This window comes from Pristis pectinata, chromosome 13 (assembly GCF_009764475.1).
Source record: "Pristis pectinata isolate sPriPec2 chromosome 13, sPriPec2.1.pri, whole genome shotgun sequence".
NCBI lineage: Eukaryota > Metazoa > Chordata > Chondrichthyes > Rhinopristiformes > Pristidae > Pristis > Pristis pectinata.
In genome coordinates, this window is record NC_067417.1 from 38,381,759 (window position 1) to 38,403,264 (window position 21,506).

Below are 21,506 nucleotides of genomic sequence, written 5' to 3' on the forward strand. Positions count from 1 at the left end.
TGAACGATCCAGCCCGTTAAATTTACCAGGTGTTCCCTGAACTCTCTTCTGTATTTTAGCAACAAATTTGAGAACATATTCACCACTGATTGTGGAGTACGTAGTAATTGCCCTGTGAAACATTCCTCTTTTAACTTTCTAAACAATTAATTTTTCTTCCCTATGTCATGCTTTCTGTGTTGAAATATTGGAGGTGTAATTGGGCTGTTTCACTAGTTCTGTGTTTGGGACTTGCCTTGGATTTTCATCACGAGTTCATATTTTGATGCAACTCATGCTATTCAACAAATTAGTTAGTAATGTAGCAATGAACATTACAGGTTAATGTCATTATTTCTTGCACACTGCCAATTTGATGCCTGCCTTTCTAAATTGTGCCTTAATGCAGATAAAGCCATATGTACAACTCTCTTTGAATGCCCAGCATTCAGCAACAAGAAGATCTCCTAACATGTAAGGATCGTCAATTACCTGGTTTGCTGGCAATGTTGGAAGAGGAGTTGGTTGGAGAGAGATGATTGGCTTGGTTTGTGGAAATTCAGAAAGGTCAATGAAGTCTTTAGGAAATGATGTGGCTGAGGTCCATAAGTTTAAGTTACTTTCTCTCTTGCTTCTGCTATACCCTGGGATTTGTGTGACCATTTCATGGGGGATTGAGCATGGTAGAGAGAATAAGTCGTGCTCTCCAAGGAGGAAACATAGAAAAGAGTCTTAATAGGATTTTTAAAAAATTTTCAGGATCTGGGCATTGCTGGCAAGGCTAGTCTTTGTTGCCCATCCCTAACTGGCATTGAGGAGGTGGTGGGTGACGAGCCACATTCTTGAACCACTGTAGTCCTTCTGGTGAAGGTATTCCAATGTTGCTATGGGAGAAGGAATTCCAGGATTTTGGGCTGGCAATGAAGAAGGACCAGTGATATATTTCAGCTTGGTATGTAACTGGGTGGTACTGACGGTGGGTGGTGTTCCCATGGGCCTGTTACCCTTGTCCTTGGTGTTAGAAGTTGCAGGTTGGGGAGGTGTTGTCAGAGTAGCATGATCAGATAATTGCAATGTTTTCTGTTAATGGTACACATGGCAGCCACTGTGCATTGGTAGTGGAGGGAATGAATGCTTGGGATGGTTGATGGAGTATCAGTTAAGTGGCTATTTTCTCCTGGAAGGTGTCAAGCTTCTTTAGACTTATTGAAGCTGCACTCATCCAATCTTGTAGATGGTAGAAAGGCTTTGGGGGATTAAGTAATGAATTGCTCACCAGAGGATATCCATCTACTAGCTTGCTGTTATAATGGTTTTTATGTGGTTAGTCCAGTTTGGCTTCAGTTCTTTGTTGACCTTGAGCATGTTGATAGGTGGGGTACTGATGGTAATGCCCTATCCAGAAAGGATGAGGGGCCAGTTCTCCTATGTGCACCAAAATGAAGCAAAGTTTCTCAGGAGACTCCACTTCACATAGCAGATGGTCACAAAGATCAGAGATCTGTCAGAAATGCAGTCCAGAGCAGTGTTGGTTGTCAAGGTCAGAGTGGCATTGAATATTTTTGTCTCTGGTTCCATCAAGGTTTGAGTTGGCAACATGCACAAGATCTTTACATTAGGAAGATTGCTGAGATTCTCTCCTCCAGTATTGCCAAATTCATCTCCAGCCTTGGAAGATAACAGCAGCAATCTGGGGTTTGCCAGGACTTTTCAAATATACAGGGAATCATTGACTATACTCACAATTTTTTTTTGAGGGTACCACATCAGAAGATTAACTGGAAGGGCTTCCGCTATCTTAATGTGCAGCTGATATGTGCTCATAGCCAAAAAATCCACCGGTAAATCCAAATTACACAGGAGGCACTCATGATACTTGCACCCTCACTCATGACATATATACCCCAGGGCAATCTGCTGCACTCTCTCATTTTGAGCTACCCTGCTATTCCAAAGGATAACTGCTTTGAAATGAAGCCTGCCTTCTAATGACTTCATTGCTGGCAGTATTGTTAACATATGTAGAGAATTTCTGCATCCACCACAATCTGGGACTTATGAGATCTTGACCTTTTAATAGCAACATGAGGAGGAGGAGGAAACTGGAAGCAACAATGGCAAACATTAAATTAAATCAAGTGTTGAATTAAACAGCATTTTTAATAAAGGTTATCTAGGAAACCACATCCATTGCAGTTCCCATTCATCTTTTCTCCGCTGCTAATCACCTAAGCATCCCTTTAGCCAAAGCTTGGCTGGTGGAAGGCTGCTGGCTTGGAGGAGACTGCAAGTGGTCCAGTAGTATAACCTCAAGCAGTTGTTAGCCCAGAGGCTCTGGTCTGTATTGCCCCATCCCGATTGACAGCAGTCTGACAGTTGTATTGTTACTGTGCAAATGAAGCAGGCTGCCACAGTTGTGCTGGAAGTGATGGGCTCCATGCTCTGCACAAAGCTCAGTAAGAGGTTGCATGAGGACTCTCCAAGCTCCTTGCATGCAGGTTTTATGGGCATCCCACTTTGTGTGAGCAGACTTGCATAAGTCTTCAAATGAGTCTTCTGCAGCTGAACCCATTTGACCTGGACCTCCAGGGAGCTGGCATCTGACTGCCCTTTCCTTTGAGCATGTCTGCAGTCCACTCATATAGTGACTGACCACATGCAGGTTCTGTCTGTAAACCATTACCTGAATAATGTCCATTATGTGTGCTCTGCTTGATCAGATAGGAAGTTTTTGCTGTCTGAAAGGAGTAAAGCACAAGGGTGGAGCTGAGAGAAGCTGGGTGGTGGGACTGGGATACACAGGCTTGCAGCGTGCAGCTTTAAAGTCAGATGAGGTTATGCAATGAAAGGGATTGGACATGAGCACACTACAATCTTCCACAATTTCAACATTACCAGTGGGTATATCTTCTGCAAGAACATTTATAATTATAGTGAGCACTTTCTTCTTCAGGGTTGTGAACTGCTAGAAGTACTATTGAGTCACAGCCAGTCTCTGCTACTGCTATGATTGTGTGCCACCTTGTCCCACACTAAAGAAGGAAATATGTCAGTGAATGCCATGCAGTTTGCAGAAGGTAATGGTGTATGACGGTGTGGTCATACATTTGGGTATTTGTCCAAGTCCTGTAAAATAGAGATTGTTGGTAACCAAGGATTGCATTGAATAGTGAGGTTAGTGGTGCACTTGGACCAAAGGAAGATGGGGAAAAGGCTCATTTAATAAATGTATTGAGAAATTATGGCCAAACAAACCTTGAAGTTTTAGTGGTCAATTGCTATTTGGTGCTGCATTTGCTGAGCTCAGATGATACATTATTTTCAAAAGCCTGTGATCTCATCCCTGCTGTGCCATATTTCTACACAATGGATCAAAATAGATAAAAAAGATAATTTGATAATTTAAAAAAATATTTATTCATTCATGGTAATTGGTTGTTACTGGCAAGACCAGTGCTGTTTGCCCATCTGTTTGTCCATCCTGAGGTGGAATGATGATCAGCCTTCTTAAGTCACTGCACTTCATATAGTGAAGTTACTCCAATGCTGTAAAGCAGAAAATTACAGGGTTTTCATCCAGCAATAATAAAAGAATCATGAACTTTTGAGTCTGGATGGTGTTGACTTGAAGGGGATTTGAGGTTCCTATGCATTTATTTCTCATGTCCTAGGTGGTGAAAGTTGCAATTTTGGGAGGTGCTATAAAAGATGTCTTGCTACGTTGTAACATCATATTTTGTTGAGTACATAAAGTACAACCACAGTGGACGTGATGGGGAGTGAATGTTTGAAGTGATGAATAGTTAGCTGTGAACTGGGTGGCATCCTGATTGCTGTTGTAGCTGTGCGTATCAAAACAATGTGGAGTGTTCCATCACATTCCTGACTGTATCCTGTAGATGATGAAAAAGCCTTTGAGAGCAAGGAGGTGAGTTGCTTGTTACAAAACACCTAGTTGCTGACCTGCTGTTTTAGCCACAGGTCAGTTTTTGGTTAATAGGATCTCTTGGGATATGGATGGTGAGAATTTTGACAATGGCTATATTGATAATTCTTAAGGGAAGATGGTTACGTTTTCCCTCTTTTGAAGATAATTTTTGCCTCTCACTTGTGTGGCGTGAATATCATTTTCCACTTATCATCCAAACCTGAATCCTCAAAATATTTTTTTAAGTCCCATGTCAAGTTCTCATTTTTGAACTATTGGTTAACATTTCCACTTTTACAATGAAGAAACTGGAGATGTTTGGGACTAAAATATTAACCTGAGTAATTCCATCAATAGTGTTCTGGAGCTGATATGATTGGGCACAAGTACAACCATTTGTCCCTTTTTTATATAAGATTACACACAGAATGTGTCTTGAAGAATGAGTATGACGGGCCACTCTCATTCATCTTGGTATGGATTTCTGCTGTTTGATTTTTGTTTAAGATTGGAAATTCCATGCAAAGAATGAAGTCAATTTTATGAAAAGTAATATTGAATGGAAAAAATACCATGAAAGGAACAGTTCTGAGAAGATAAGTTGAAGTGGATGCAGTATCTTTATTCATTCTTAAGAACAAAGGTGAAATTTAGTCTGTTCGAACTGATGAAAGTGATCTTGTTTGTGACAGCTTAATGTAACATCACATGAGAGATGTTATAGAGTCTTACTATTTTACAACATGGAAACAGGCCATTCAGCCTATCAAGTCTGTGCCAACCATCAACCACCCATTCACACTAATCCTACTAGTTTTGCCTCCTCACATTCTCATCAACTCTCCTTAGATTCTACCACACATCAGTCAGTGACCCATTAACCTACTAACCTAAACTTCTTTGGGATGCAGAATACCCAGAGGAATCCCACACGGTCACAGGGAGAATGTACAAAACTCCATATAGATAATACCAAAGGTTGGGGCCTAGAATATATTTTTTATTCTTTATGATTATATATGTCATGATTGTCCTCGTGATCTCTTTGTATTACATGTATAATCACCAATGTTATATGTACTAATCTGTATTAATTTGAAAATTCATAAAAAGATTGAAAAGGAAATATAATATCAAAGGTCAGGATTGAACCCAGGTCATTGGCACTGTGAGGCAGCGGCTCTACTAGCTTTGCCACTGTATTAACACTGAGATTGATTTTCTTTCACATTTAAAACAAAAACTCTGCTTCCTCCAATCTATTTCAACTTTCTTGGTTTACAAAATGGATTTGTCTTAAGGAGAATTCTGAGATTTTTAAGTCTGGAGGAGGAAAAGTGTTGTGGAAACCTGACAACACTCCTTTCCCTCCAAATCTGAATATTTGGTGATAATCATGTCTTCCATTCTAGGACAACTTATTTCTTGGGGGGGAAAAAAGCAATGGACATGTGGATTTTGTTTTCTAAAATCATTACAAGAGCAGTTAGCTAAAGGATTAAATTTCCCTCAGATCTCAGTCTTTAATTAAACAATATCCTTTATATCTCAGCTCGGCAGCGAAATCGAATCCGTGAGTTGGAGCCATTGCAAAGCATGCTTGTAACCACAACAGAGAACTGTGAACAGAGGATTCTTGCCCTGCGTGAAGAAGAGAAAATTGAGATCCAATCACTGAGGTGTGAAAGAACACAGCTACTTGAAAAAATTGATAATTTAATTGAGGTGCAGGATTCCCTCAAGATCCAGGTCAGTAAATTCATGTGAGACTATCATATATTAAGTACCACACTATACAATATGACACAAGGCCACCACAGATTAGACCAAAACTCGTATACTTGGCTTCTAATACTTTTCCAAATGCTGGGGCTTGTTTGTTGCATATCATGAAAAATTTATTAAGATGCTGGGGGCAGTCTTGCCCTCATTTGCTGCTTTTTGGCTTGATTTAAGTAAATGGAACCATATGACTTCTTTTTCAAATCACATGCCTTTTAGGATAATCTGATTTACACTGCGTTACTGCTCCCAGGACTCTCTCAAACAGATTATTCTTTTCAAATTATAAAGAAACATTCTTCATCATAGAACGTCCCATTTATAATTGTCCTGCCCTCCTTTTGTAGTATACTGACTCCTTTGTTTTGGGGTGGGTTCCATGGAAGTTAAAAGCCAACACATTATTTATGTGCTTACCTCAATAGTGATGTTTCAGCAATCTACTAATAAACATTTTGATTTTTTAATGATGTAAGACATGGCAATGATTGTAATTTACTTCTGCATTGGCTGACACTATTTTGTTGCCAGATTGGTGGTGAATCGATAGATATGAGGTAGTGTGCACTGTATTTTTCAAAACAAACTACAAGTTAACTTTATTCATATTATTCACAATAGAAAAGGAAAGGATTTAAATTGTACAGTGGTTCATTATGACTCATTAATCACTTTGACAGTGTGGGAGAAAGTGGTTGCAAATTTGCACATAAGTAAACAGAAATCAGATGTGTACACAGATTCTTTTATGTGATAATGGTTGTGGGATAAATTTAGGTTGGGAAACTTGGATTATTCACCTGCTCTTTAAATAGTAGCAGTCTACTTGGAAGGGCAGATGTATCATGGTTTGACATCACATCTGAAATGTAAATGTACATCACGTCTGAAACTAGGATAAAACAATGCTTTTTTCTTCTCTGCATTTGTGTTTTCAACTGTACATATAGCTACCAGTTAAAGCTGTACCTTATCTTTCATCCTGCAATTATTTCTCTTTGAGTCTTCTGATTTAAAGAGTCATAAAGTCAAATAGCACAGAGAAAGGCCCTTTGGCCCATCATGTCCAGGCTGACCATCGATACCAATACCTATCCATACTAATCCTATTTTGGTCTTTGTCTACTGTGTCTGCCACCTTTAATTTATTCAGGTTAACATCAAATATCCATGGTGCTATATAAATTCTGGAACTTCATTTAGAATCAGGCCCTTTGGCCCAACTGGTCCATGCCAACCAAGGTGCCCCATCCAAGCTGGTCCCATTTGCCAACATTTGGCCCTTAACCTTCTAAACTTTTCCAATCCATGTACCTGTCCAACTGTCTTTTGAAAGTTGTTATTGTACTGCCTCAACCACTTCTTCTGGCAGCTCATTCCACATGGATACCACCCTTTGTGTGAAAAAGTTGCTGCTCAAGTTCATCTTAAATCTTTCCCTCTCACCTTAAATCTATGCCCTCTAGTTCTTGATATTCTAACTCTGGGGGGGAAAAGACCAAGTGCATTCACCCTATCTATGCTCCTCATGATTTTATACACCTCTATAAGATCACCTCTGTCTCCTATGCTCTAAGGAATGAAGTCCTAGCCTGTCCAAGCTCTCCCTATAACTCAGTCCCTCAAGTCCTGGCGCCAATCTTGTAAATCTCTTCTGCACTCTTTCCAGTTTAATAACACCTTTCCTATAGCAGGGTGATCAAAACTGAACACAATATTCCAAGTGTGGCCTCACCAGTGTCCTGTACAACCACACCATGACATCCCAACTTTTATACTTAATGCCCTGACTTATGAAAGCCAGCATGCCAAAAGCCACCTTCACCACCCTGTCTACCTGTGACTCCACTTTCAGTGAACCATGTTCTTGTACTCCAAGGTCCCTCTGTTCTGCAACACTCCGCAGGCCCTGCCATTCACTGTAAAAGTCCTACTGGAATTTGACTTTCCAAGATGCAATACCTCCCAATTATCCGAATTAAACTCTATTTGCCATTCCTCGGCCCACTTACTCAGCTGATCAAGATCCCCCTATAATTTTTGAATACCACCTTCATTGTCCACTATACCACCTATTTTAGTGTCATCTGCAAACTTACTAACCATGCCTTGTACGTTCTTATCCAAATCGTTGATATGGATGACAAACAACAATATGTTGTATATGATGAGATAGACTTGAAATCTGCATTTAATCATACTGTGTTTGGGAGCATTTGAGACTGTTTCGTATTCCATCATCCACCTCCCTCACTATGATGACAAAAAAAACCAATTTATTTTTGAAAAAGATTAATTGTAGAGATTCCATAATTCTGATTTTGAGCAACACACACAAAGTGCTGGAGGAACTGAGCAGGTCAGGCAACATCTATGGAGGGAAATAAACAGTCGCCCTTTCAGGTCGAGACCCTTCACCAGTCCTGCTGAAGGGTCTCAACCCGAAACGTCGACTGTATTTCCCTCCATAGATGTTACCTGACCTGCTCAGTTCCTCCAGCACTTCTTGTGTGTGTTGCTCCAGATTTCCAGCATCTGCAGAATCTCTTGTGTCTCCAGACTGATTTTGAGTTACTTTTTATGACTCTCAGGTTAGTAAGCTTCAGGAAGACTGGCAGCTGAGTATGAACGATATCGGAGAACAAAATGATGCACGCAAGCTTCTAATTTCTGATATGAATAATCTGCGTCTTCAACAAGAAGAGTCAGACGATTCTCAGACAAAAGAAGGTGAAATGTCATAGTTTGAGTTATTACTTCAGTCGTGTAACAGCTAGGTAATAATTATTCTGGTTGTGTATGAGATGGGGTTACCTGGAGATCATGGTGGTTTCAAGATAAATTGCAATGCCACTGCAAATCAAGTCAATTCTATGTGGCAGTTTTGGTAATCTGATGCCATAAGGCATTGCTAATTATGACTAGTCAGCCTGGCTCAATACTGGAACTCAAGAAGTATACCTTTCACTGCGATAACTTCAAATTAGCCTGCAGGTCTTAATGGTTTTCCTTAGAGGGCCCTTGCAATTAGGGATGTGGGACTTGCAGATACTACTATACATAGGGCAAGGTGCCCAGAGTAAGTATATGTCTTATTTCAGGTGGGTGGGTAGTTTGTGAAATGGTGTGCCCCTAAACCACTCACACTGGGTTTCTGAGTTCTCCCAGCACATGGACTTGAGATTCTCAGTACAGTCATAATGGTAGTGTGCTATCAGCTGGACAAGGAACAATAAATGAACAATGATCCTGTGAAGCTGTATAGTTTTAGCTGTTTAAATGCAGCAGTGCCAGTTTGAGTCCATAAATCTTGTGTATGCTGCTTAATACCTGGACTTGTGTTTATGGAGAAAAGGGAAGGGGTGAATGGATGCTCTGTGTTGGACAAAATGAAAACCTATTTTGTGCTAGCTTGAACTGGAAATAAGCAAAAATAATAATGGATGTCTAATGCAAGAAAAATAACATATTTGAACATAGGAACATTTGAACAAAGCAGAGGAACAGGCCCTTTGGTCCACAATGCCTGTACCAACCATGATGCCAATTTCAAATAGTCCCATCTGCCTGCACACGGTCCATATCCCTCCATTCCCTGCCTGTTCATGTGCCTGTCTAAATCCCTCTTAAGCGTTGCTATTGTATCTGCTTCCACCACTTCCCCTGGCAGTGCGTTCCAAGTACCTACCACCCTCTGCTTTTTTTAAAAAAAGGATTGCCTTGTAAATCTCCTTTAAACTTTCTCCCTCTGACCCTAAAGCTATGACCTCTAATATAAAACACTTCTACCATGGGGGAAAAAGACTCTTACCCTATCTTTGCCTCTCATAATTTCATATAATTCTATTAGGTCACCCTTCAGTCTCCAACAATCAAGAGAAAACACCAGGTTCACACTTATCCAGATTGAACCCCATCTGCCATTTCTCTGTCCATATTTCCAACTAATCTACACCCTGCTGCATCCTTTAACAATCTTCCTCACTATCTACAACTCTGCTAATTTTTGTGTCATCTGCAAATTTACTAATCAGCCCATCTATATTTTCATCCAACATCACAAACAACAGCAATACTGATCCCTGCAGAACACCACTGGTCGTGGACCTCCAGTCAGAATAAAACCCCTTCAGCACTACCCACTGTCTTCTATGGCTAGGCCAATTTTGAAGTCAATCTACCATACCAAGTCTCCGTGGATTCCATGTGCCTTAATCTTCTGGATCAGCCTACCATGAGGGACTTTGTTGAAAGGTTTACTAAAGTCCATATATGCAACAGTCACTGCCCTACCTTCATCAATCATCTTCGCCACCTCATTAAAACAATCAAGTTTGTAAAACATGATCTCCCCCACACAAAGCCATGCAGAATATCCCTAGTAAGTCTGTTTTTCCAGATGTGAGTAGATCCTATCCCTATGAATCTTCTCCAATAATTTCCTACCACTGATGTAAGGCTCACTGGCCTGGAATTTCCGGTTTAAAATTTTCTGATTTGATCGTGGAAGGGTTGCTAAATTAAATCAATTTTACAGTTGACTGATTAGTTTACTATTATAATGTCCTCCCAGCTTTCTCTTGCTTTGTGTTGTATATTTGTGAACTTTTTTTTAAAAAATGAAACTCTTGTACATGTTTTATCAGTAGCACAATTTGCTAAGGATAAGTGCATGACAGTGTTGAGTTTTGGTCTATATTTCAAATGCACCAATCTGCAGTTACGTTGACCCAGCCGAACCAAAACCATAATCTGTTCTGACTACTGTTGGTTTTAAGACTGATATTTGCTTCTCGCATGATACTGAAAGGTATTAAATGTAAGTATGTAGGTAAGATATTTTTCAAGCAGTTTGTACATGTTGTTTTTGAAAGCTGATGCAGTTGAGGACAGTGTAAAACTGAAGCTGGCATTGAAGGTGGCTCGCGAAGACCTAAAGGCATTACAAGTGACATTAAATGCAATGAAGGCAGAGTATGGAGATGTGATTCCAAGAAGGGATTTTGAAACTTTAGATAAAAGCTATAATGAACTAACTGAGAAGGTATGTGCTTGTTTTCCATGATTAAACTGTATTCTGCAAATATTGCAGAATTATGCTAACTTTATCTTGTATTAAATAGTGAATCAAGTTATGTTGATGCTATTTGTACGTTCCTTCCATAGGATTGGTCTCTGATTTCATTGTTAATTTCCAAGTTGCTTTATGTTCATGGCTTGTATTCATTGATAACAGGACCAAGTACAGTGGATCCATAACGTTGGCCCCAAATTATGGGGCTTCTTTTCTGGAAGCTGAATTTCACCCACTTGAATTAAAGTGAATTCAGTAAATGCAATTGAATATGATTCAATTTCGATTCAAGTGGGTGAAATTCAGCTTCTAGAAAAGAATTAGGATTGGGAAAATTACAGATTTCAGCAAAGGTGGTCCAAGAAGTTGATATGGAAAGGGAAATTAGAATATGAGAGTAATCGAGTAAGGAAACATTAAAAAATAAACCATAAAAGTTTCTATACATACAGTATGTAAAGAGGAAAATAGTAGCAAAATTTAACATGGGATCCCTTTACAGATGGAGACAGGAGAGATTGTATTATGGAAGAAGGAAATGGCTGAGAAATTAAACAAATACTTTGTGTCTTTTTTAATAGAAGAAAACATCTAGAGTGAATGAAGAGCTTGAAAAATTTGGCAATAGTTTTTCAAATAAAAGGCTTTGGAGAAATTAATGGCACTGCAAGTCAATAAATTTCCAGCATCTGAGGGCCTGCACCAAGAAGACACTAACTTCAAAATTCCATAGGTTGTAGAACCGTTCCCACAGATCAGAAGGTAGCAAATGTAACTCCACAACTGTAACTCCTCAATTTTTTTTAAGAGGGAGAGAGGCAACTACAGACCAGTTGGTCTGACATCAGTTCTTGGGAAAATGCTGGAATCTATAACAAAGGAAGTGGGAGCAGGAAAGTTAGAAATTAAGAATAGGATTAGGTCGAATTAACATGGATTTATGAAAAGGAAGTCATGTTTGACAAATCCCTGAGAGTTTTTTTTTGAAGTTGTAACTATCAAACATATATTACCAACCTAACAGTGAAAAACAGGTCATGGAGCTTCTGGCTATGTTTTGAGTTACAGGTGTAGACAGGGCTTTGGGAGTTGGTAATGTGGTCAGGCTGGGTGTTTGGTGGTGGGGAGCCCAAAGACAACCCCAGCAAAGGGTAAATGAAATAATTTCAAAGAGCTGCCTATAAAAGCATCTGTGCAAGAGACTCCACAGCTTTGGATCAGGTCAGGCTGGTCCGCTTTAGATATTGCAGAACCAGGTGCCATCTCTTGAGAAGCTCTGCTTTTATAAGAGTGGCTTGCTCATGTTGCTGGCCACAAATGCACAAAGTTATTTTGCACAAGTCATGTCAAAGACTGCATTACAAATAGTTTGTTGTCATGGTGCACGTTCAGTTGCCTCGAAGTGAAAGTGTTATGCACTTTGGGAATCCAGAACAAATGTGGTGACCCATTCAACGCAGTCAGTAAGTACAAATGAGATCAGGTTTTTGATTAAATTCTTCACGTTCTGCACAAAAATGTGATACACAGAAGAATTTACTGACTCCCACGTAAACGTTTCCCACAATTGGACCACTTCAATGTTGATTGGTTTTTTTTCAGTTTACTTCCCTGCTCCATTCTCATAACCTTAAAATCAGCTTTCTTTTTGTAAGCAATTTATTACTTTGGCCTTTGCTTCATTTATTGAGGTCCTTAAGATTATTTTTAGTCTCATTGTTTAACTTTTTAATACAGGCATCACTAATAAATCGATTGGTGAATTCTGGAGGAACTGCTTTACCCAGAGAGTGGTTAGAATGTGAAACTTGGTTCCATGGGGGTACTTGAGACAAATAGCACTTTTATACATTTTGTGAAAATTGAATATAGTGACAGGATTTAATGAAAGGAATAGGAGGTGGTTTCTAAATTCCAGAATGAAACAGTGAGATGAAATGGTGTGCTTCTATGCTATACATTCTGTGTATACCTCTCATTTTTCTTTCCTGTCAAGAGGACTGAGACTTAGTGATAATAATTTGCACACCCCACTCCACATACCCAGTGGAGAAAAGCAAATAACAACCACGTAGTCAAACTATCAAGAACCCTTGGACAAAGATGAAGAACACAAACATCTTGATCAGAAAATCTTTTAATACAGAATTCAATGATAAACCAAAATCCACCAAAAACTATAGTATCCAGTTAATGAAGAACGAGTGTACAGATGCCTGGAGTCTACTTCACAGTAATTGAACACATGATTATAGCTCTCCAGTCTAGATATCTCAAGATGAAGACCTTAATTTCAGTTAACAAAATATATTGTCTAAACATTATCAGGAAGGAAACAATTGAAAGTGTACAATGAACTGTTTAGTCATATTTTTAAATGCATGAACTGATTATTAGCAATAAGATTTGCAAATTAAAAGTTTAAGATATGCTTTGTAAAGAGCCATTTTGGCAGCAAGCATTCAGAAGTTTAGAGTACCTTAGTCTAGCCCACTTTGCATGGAATATATATTCCTGTCTTTGAATTTTGTAGTTCCTCAAAAACAAAAGGGACTTTTTTTTTCCCTGCTAAACATGAGAATTATCAGCACTATATTTACAAGTTTATTTATTCCTTTAGTATGAAAATCTGCAGAAGCATTTCGCTCAGCTGAAACTGGAACACAATACCCTGTTGGATGTTAACAAGCATATCACTCTTCAGCGAGACCAACTCAGTGCAGAGGTTGAACTACTGAAAACTAAAATGGCAGGTACATAACACATACCAACTCATCTGGCTAGATTAAAACCTAGGTTTTCATAGCTAAAAACCTTGTTTCATCATCTAGTGTCACTGTTTTTCATCTCTTTACATTTTATGGCTCATCGACAAATTTTTTTTAAGAATGGAGTGTGATTCTTGCCTGATTCATGTGTAGTAGGCTGCTGTCAATATAATTTCCAGAGTCAGCTTATTTAAAATGTTCAGTCTTTTATTGCAGACTTTATCAAATTCCCCCTGAAAGTACAAATAAATCACACCCACAGACATTTCTTGTAAACTATAGTCACCTCATCAAAAAATACAATCATGTTCTTCAGCCATGACCAATCCTATACAAATCAGGTTATCTTTAATCAGCTGAAAATATTTACTCTGTTTAGTAACTCCATCCTTAATTTTCTGACGACAAATCTTAAGCTAATCAACAGAGTGAAATAAACAAACCATAGCTGTGTCAGAGTCAGATTTATTATCACTGACATATGCCGTGAAATTTGTTGTTTTGCAGCAGCAGTACAGTGCAAGACAAAAATTACTGTAAATTACAAAAAACAGGTTTCACTCATTCAGCTTTCAATAGTGGACTAAATGTAACTTTTCAATCAAAAGGAGCCATTCCTGATTCAAGAGATTTTTGGAAGATCATAGTTATGACATCTGCAATGCCTTCACCTATTTTAAAAGCCTGGGACAGCTTCTGGGAATCTGGGGCTCTTTAATCGCATTATTATCTGACTATTGCTATTTTGCTTATGTTGGTTTTATTGAGCCTGGTGTACTAGGTTAAAGCCAAGTGATACAAAGCATTCATATGCTGCGTACTATTTCAAGGTAAGCTTGTACAAATACATTTTTGACAGGTTATCTGACTTTACTACTCCTAAATCATGGTAATGATGATTGATAAGAAGGGAGATGAGTGCACTTGTCATCAGAAGATAAAGCAGTATGATGCAAAGCATACAGGCAGGGCTATCCACATTTAACCAAGCAGCCAAAGAGAATTTGCCTTCCAAAAAAGTACATCAGATTTAGATTCTATGCTACAAACAGACTTCGACAATTGACTTTTCCATGACTATGGATGTTAAGGCTAGAATTGCCCTTAACTTCTAGGCCGAGTAATTCATGCAACCCCATTAGTAACATGAACCAAACTGCCAGATAACATTGCAAATTAATTGAAAATAGATAACTTAATTGTTTTTTTTTCCTGGCGATTTCATGTCAAATTACTACACTTTCAAAGAATAGCGGAAAGGACCCACATAGAAAATCAGGTTAAACTCAGTGGCACTGTGTGAAGATGGTTAGAGTGAATACAAATGGAAATATTTCACACATCAATCCTCTTTGACCCTGCAAGGCACATTTCTGGATGGTTTCTGGCAAATCAGAGCTACACTTTGATGTCTTCCGTGTTAAGAACTGAATACAGAGACTTCAGAGTATGAAGAGTAAGAGTAGTAGAAAAAGACCAAAGACAATGTCTGCAAGAATCCACTGCCAAGTACAAGGCACATTGTGTCAGTCAAATGGAAGATTGATACTTAATTATCACGTGTGGCCATTTCAAAAAACAATGCTGACTATACTTCTCGCAACCATAATTTTCAGATTTTCTCTGTGCGTCACATCAATGCAGTTCCCTTTCAAGCCACATGATGAAAACAATCTTCAAGCTAGGTTGTCAACAATATATGCATTCACAACTTTTTTAATTTAACAATTTTAATATAACTGCAATGAGTGTGCTATGCAGAGTAGTTCTGACTACCATTATTCTTCAATAGCTTTTAAGCCTGAGCTTTCCCTAGGTGCTACTGAATGGAAGACGTGTAGTGGAAACAAATCTTTACTACAGACTTTTTTGTAAATGCCAGCTCTTTTAAATTCTGCAAAAGTATGTTTACTTCCACTCCAAATGTTTGAAATCTGAAACAGATTTCTTGATGGCTAAAGTTTTCCATGAACATTTTCACAGGGTAGGGGAATCTAAAACAAGAGACCATAGGTTTAAAGTGAGAGGGGAAAAATTTAAAGGAGACCTGAGGGGCAACTTTTTTTTTATAGAGGGTGGTGAATATATGGAACAGCTGGCAGAAGAAGTGGCAGAGGAGGATACGATTACAATTACAACATTTAAAAGACATTTAGACAGGTACATAGAAAGGTTTAGTGATACAGGCCAAACACAGGCAAATGCAACTAGTTCAGTAGACAATGTGGTCAAGTTGGGCTGAAGGGCCTGTTTCCATGCTGTATGACTACTTCAGATCAGAGTCATCTTTTCACTGCCTAACCTGCTGAGCATGTACACATTCCCTGCTTTTGTACCATTCGACCCTCTGCCCCACCCAGTCCAGGAAGTGAACAATTATAAATGCAATATTTTCATTCCTTCAGAAGGTGAATTGTTTTAAAAGATTTAAAAATGTCCATTTGTCAAGTCTTTACACTTTTTCCATTTGCATTATTTTCTCAGTCTCTCTTAACCGAGCCTTTCTCATTTTAACTCTTTCTGTATTTGATTTGAAATTGAATTCAACCACTTTGCCTCGCTTTCCTCCATCTTCCTTCTGTTAATTTCTCAGTCTTGGTTGCAGAGATGCTCTGTTCACAATTGTGCCAAATGCAGCGTTACCCTTGCTATGCAGATCTAGAAGTTAACTTGCATATATTCATTCTTTTAAATATTTGGATAATAAAAAGCTGTGAATCACAGACTTAAAATGAACAACTGATGCAACATCAATTGCCATTTGTGGAGAACTCCAAACTTATACTGCTTAATGAGTTGTCCCAATCAAGTAAAATCTTGTTATTTTTGGTTTAGCATTAGTAGATGCCTGTGTTATTGGAATTAAACCAGCAATCTTGTGACTTCCAAAGCAAGTAATTTTCATTTGAATTCCCACTTCGTTAAAAGACTCATTTGTTGAGTTTCTAGTTTAAACCATCTATTTTAAGTTCTGGATAAGCTCAGTATTTTTAGTCAGATGATCTGACAGAACCTGGTAGAATGAATTTTGAAATACAGTCTGTAATAAATTCATGACACAGTGCCACAGAAACACACATCATTTCTTCCATTGAGGTAGCAGACTGTGATGAGTAAAGGGCTAGGAAAGATGGCACACATACCCTCTCAACTACAGAAAATGGTGGTACAGTGGAATCCAAAGGAGAGAATAACAGTGGGGGAATGAACAAAAAAATTGGCTCCATTATTGAAGTCAATGTTAGATCCCTCTCCACATTATTTTTCCTATTTTTAGATCTCTCTTCTATCCAAGTGGGTATTTTATGTATCCTGGCATATAGGTAAGGTGACGATCATGCCAGGAATAGAAACCTGTCATTCACATTTTCTCTACTGTCAGATAAAATCCTACGGAAGCATGGGATGGAACAGTTTTAGGTAGGTGGCAGAATAATATCTCTCACTATACCTTATTTTGTCTGTCATACAGACAAAATTAACAGAGTAATTGAACATTTTTTTATTCATGTTGAAGATCTTGGTGTTGTTAGCAAGACCAGCATTTTACTGCCCTCCCTAACTCCCTTGATAAGGTAGTGGTAAACCATCTTCTTGAGTACCAGGGCAAATGACAATGAAGGACCACAATATTTTTCCACATCAGGGCGGTGTGCAACTTGAAGGGGAACGTGCAGGTGGTGGTGTTTTCATGCACTTGTTGCTCTTGGCTCTCTTGGCGGTAGAGGCTGCGGGTTTGGAAGGTGCTGTTGGCTGAGCCACGGCAAGTATTTGTAGTGCATTTTGTTGATGGTACACTCAGCAGTGACTGTGCTGGTGGTGTGGGGAATGACTGCAATGACTGATGAGCGACAGTAGAGTGACTGACTTGTTCTGAATGGTTTTGTGCTTATTGAAAGTTGTTGGTGTTGTATTCATCCAGGCAAGTATTCTTATTGCTACTAACTTGCTTCTAACTTCTATCTGCATAGCAAGGGCAGCCCTGCATTTGGCACAATTGTGAACAGAGCATCTCTGCAACCAAGACTGAGAAATTAACAGCAGGAAGATGGAGGAGGAAAGCAAGGCAAAGTGGTTGAATTCAATTTCAAATCAAGTACAATAAGAGTTTTGGGATGCCAGGTGGTGGGTCACTTACTACAGGATAGCAAGCCTCTGACAGTATTTATGTGACTGGTCCAGCTGAGTTTCTGGTCAATGGTGATCCTCAGGATATTGATAGTGGGGGACTTGGCAATGGTAATGTGATTGAAGAAGTAGGTGGTTAGCTTCTCTCGTTAAAAACGGTCAATGCCTGGCTCTTTTGTGGCATGAATATTACTCTCCACTTCTCAGCTCTTGACTTAATGTCATCAAGGTCTTGCTGCTGCAATTTAATGCCTAGACTATGTTTTAATTATTTTTGTGTGAATTTTTTCATTGTCATTTTCTCAACAATTAGTGGAGATTCGAGACAAACTCATCAATTTGTAGAGTTCAGACTAATTTAAACCTTCGATGCAATGACAAGCTCAGAATCCCCCAGAAGTGTAATAAATTGATTAAATAAGGCAAATTTTATATTTGAATTGGGTGGCATGAACTCTTAATAAATTTGTTTACATAAATATGAACTAATTATTGCAATGTTGGGATGATTTTAACTGGTGTATGATTTCTCTAATTGAACCACATATTCAAACTTAAATATGATAGTGAGAGAAGAAGCCAATAGTAAATCAAATTTTAGATAAAAATGTCACTGTCTGCCCCCTCCAAAAGGATTGTTTCAATTTATACAAAACTAATGGATTTTTTTGCTTGTAACTTGAACAGGTGGTCAGATGGCAGATAATCTAGATGAAACAAAGGAGGAATACTTTGAAGGACTGGTATGAGTTTAGTAATGATACATTTAATGTTATAGTGATGTAAAAATGTTTAGCACACCCATCTGTGCGCATTCAAAGGCCAGTTACTGGCACTTTCAGCTGAATAACCTTGTCGTAGAAACTCTAATTTAATCTACAATAAGAGACAATAACTCTTCCGTTCCAAGGCTTTATTTTACATGGTACCATGGAGAGTGGGCAGCAATCTCCACCGTCACCCAGACTCTAACATACAGAAGGTTACAGGCTTACTTTATATGTTAAAACAACAGCTATATCACGTGACTAGTCCAGTTGCTGTTGTTACACACTTAAGAGCTTAATCGATGTATCATATAGATCAAGATAAGACAAAAAACAACACCAATCAGTTCCCCTTTATCAGTGCGCTCAAGGCTGACCTCTCACCCCGTTTTATTTCAGTCTGGTTTCAGCAGTCTTCTGCAGACCTGCTGGCTCCAAGCCAAGATTTACTGTTGACTGCAAGCATAGTACTCTAGTACAATGTCAAGTATCCCATCAGCCCCAGTATAGTCAAAATACACCATTTATTCTTCTACAAACCCAGATGATTGATCTACCTTCTGGGAAAAGGTTGTTCACTGACATGAAGTGGGAAAGGCTGATGTGTTTGGCCTTGGGCTCAAGATGTTTTACACTTTTGTCATCCATTCAACTTGTTTTTGAAGAACATTGGTTGAGGTGGAAGGGGTTGCAGTGATTACAATTTCTCCCAGTGGATCTAATGGGCTTTAAGGTGAACATAATTTGGAAATAAGGCTTTTATCAGCAAAAACTGATCATGAAATTGACTGTTTTAAGAGCCTAGTTGATTAATTGCCATCAATATGTAATTGTACCTATGCGTGATTCCATTTGTATACCAATGTGGTTGATTCTTGATTAGTCTGTTTAAAAAAAAATGACCTCTCTGGCATATTTGTGGAAGCAACTTAACTCTATACATTGCATTGGTTAAATTGGAACCATTTCTGTGGTTTCAGGACAAGTTTTACCATCAATGCTTGCTGCTTGAGAAACTATTGGATAAAAGTGACTTCTAGGTATGATATGAGAGCAGCACTGCCCAAGGCACCAAACTGTCCACAGCTGCCCTCTTAATTCAATATCAATCCAAGAGGATCTAAAAATGTGACAAGAACACATTTCTAAAACCTGGATTACAGGATGAATTCATGTGATGCCCTTAATGACTTCTGCATGTCCCTGAGTGGCTTGTAGTTAACTACTTCCTGCAATGTTGAATATTAACATATAGCAACATTCATCATATTCAATTAGAAACTTTATTTTCTGATTTTGTATTGGGGGGGGGGGGCAGGGTGCGGCTGTCTTGTTCTTCAAATACTGTCATGGAATCTCATGTTCAACTTTCCTATAAATAGACCAGGAATTATAAGCAATGATGTCTGACTTTGAGTAGGGTACTGGAGAAGATGTTATTCTGTTTCTGCGCCACAATGGTCTAGTCAAGAATGTGAATTTGAGCAAGAAGGATATAGCCAGTGTGCTGAAGGAAATCTGGGAGCAAAAGATTGCAGATGATCTTCAGGTATGTGAATTCACTTCTCAGTACTACATCAGTGGCTTTCTCAGAATTGAGATAAATATTCAAATGTATAGACACTTGCATATCTAGCTCAATTTCATTTTTTTTTACAGAATGGTATAAATACGTTACAGGTGCCAACAATATCCTTCAGATATGGAAGGAAAAATTTCTCAATTTTAAGTAGCCACTGCAGTCAGTGGGCACAACTGTAATTGAGTGTGACCTTTTTAATCGCAACTCATCATTTAGGAATGAGCTGCTGACGGTAGGAGAATTGCCTCAACCGGAGCAGGGTGAGAGAAAAATATTTAGTCAAAGGTCTGATGTACAGTAGCTACTCAGCAGTAATGCACGTAGGTGGAAGGTAAGTGGATAAAGGGCTGCGTGCTATCTCCCAACTGCCAGCATTCAATGGCTAGACACAATTTGCAGAGCTACTAAAGAATTTTTACATTGTGGGTGTGCACCCACTTTGAGAAAAATAGAATGTATTTTTGCATATGATTATGATCTAACATCCTAAAGATATTATAAATCTGTGATAGTATGATGAAAGAAACATTCATGAACCAGGATTAAACTTTCTTTCACTCATAAAAAGATAAACATGTCTTTGATAAAATGCCCAGTTTTCGATAAAGATGTGTATTTTTTTCCCCCAAAATGTAGAGTGGATCAAGGTCCAATCTTCCTGAGTTTTTCCATAATTTTCTCCAGAAGTATGGAGACTCTGCCACACTCTGGGCTTACAACATTTACTACGGCTGCAGGAACCATCAGACAGATGAATTCATCAATCTGTTTTTCCGCATTATCAATGGAATTGTGAGTTTCTGCACTTATTTGATAACATTGGCAAAGTTTAAATATTAATTAGATTATACAAGTAGAAATGTGAATTTCCCCAGACTCTGCCACACACTGAGATTCACAGTATGCCATCAGTACATACGTCATGCAGCTGAAACAAACTGTAGGTTTGATTTCCCCTACTCTGCATTCCCAATATCACTAATTGAGATGCTTGTAGCTACAGGGAAAGTTGAAGGCAATTGGAACCAAATATGGCAGGGGGTGGTTGTACAATGGACTGAAATTTCTGAAGTGCCCATTGGTACTAGTGCCAAAAGATATAATGCAAATGCATTTGTAAAGATCCCAGTATCTTGTACATCAAAGTGGCTCAGTTGCTGCAATCCATAAATGACACTACTATTATACCATTGAGCAGTGATAGTAAAGTCTGACTTCTGAGGGTGTGAGATCCATTAAATACCAGGGAAAAAGACAGATTGAAAGTAAAAGGGCAACATTACAAAAGAAACCTCATTTTCTTGAAGTTCCAATCCGTTAATACAATTTGTTCATGTATGTTAAAATAATTGCCTACAAAATGGCCAAAAGATTTATTAAAAATCTCTAATAATTTGCAACCCTAAGGAATGAGACTTCACACTTGTATAATTTTTCCTTTTCTAAGCCATAGTTTAATTGACAATCATTGGCAATCCTCACATTGTTAAAAGGGTAC

General features: G+C 38.6%; 1 protein-coding gene across 3 annotated transcripts in view; it reads left to right on the forward strand.

The window, feature by feature from the left end:
- tsnaxip1 (translin-associated factor X interacting protein 1) overlaps positions 1-21,506 on the forward strand; it is a 46,561-nt gene that overhangs the window by 12,684 nt on the left and 12,371 nt on the right. For all 3 annotated transcript variants that reach the window (XM_052028533.1, XM_052028532.1, XM_052028534.1), the window contains exons 6-12: positions 5,460-5,656; positions 8,281-8,419; positions 10,564-10,733; positions 13,384-13,516; positions 18,347-18,402; positions 19,847-19,975; positions 20,645-20,800. In XM_052028533.1, coding sequence (XP_051884493.1) covers positions 5,460-5,656; positions 8,281-8,419; positions 10,564-10,733; positions 13,384-13,516; positions 18,347-18,402; positions 19,847-19,975; positions 20,645-20,800 — 980 coding nt within the window. The remainder of the gene's footprint in view (positions 1-5,459; positions 5,657-8,280; positions 8,420-10,563; positions 10,734-13,383; positions 13,517-18,346; positions 18,403-19,846; positions 19,976-20,644; positions 20,801-21,506) is intronic.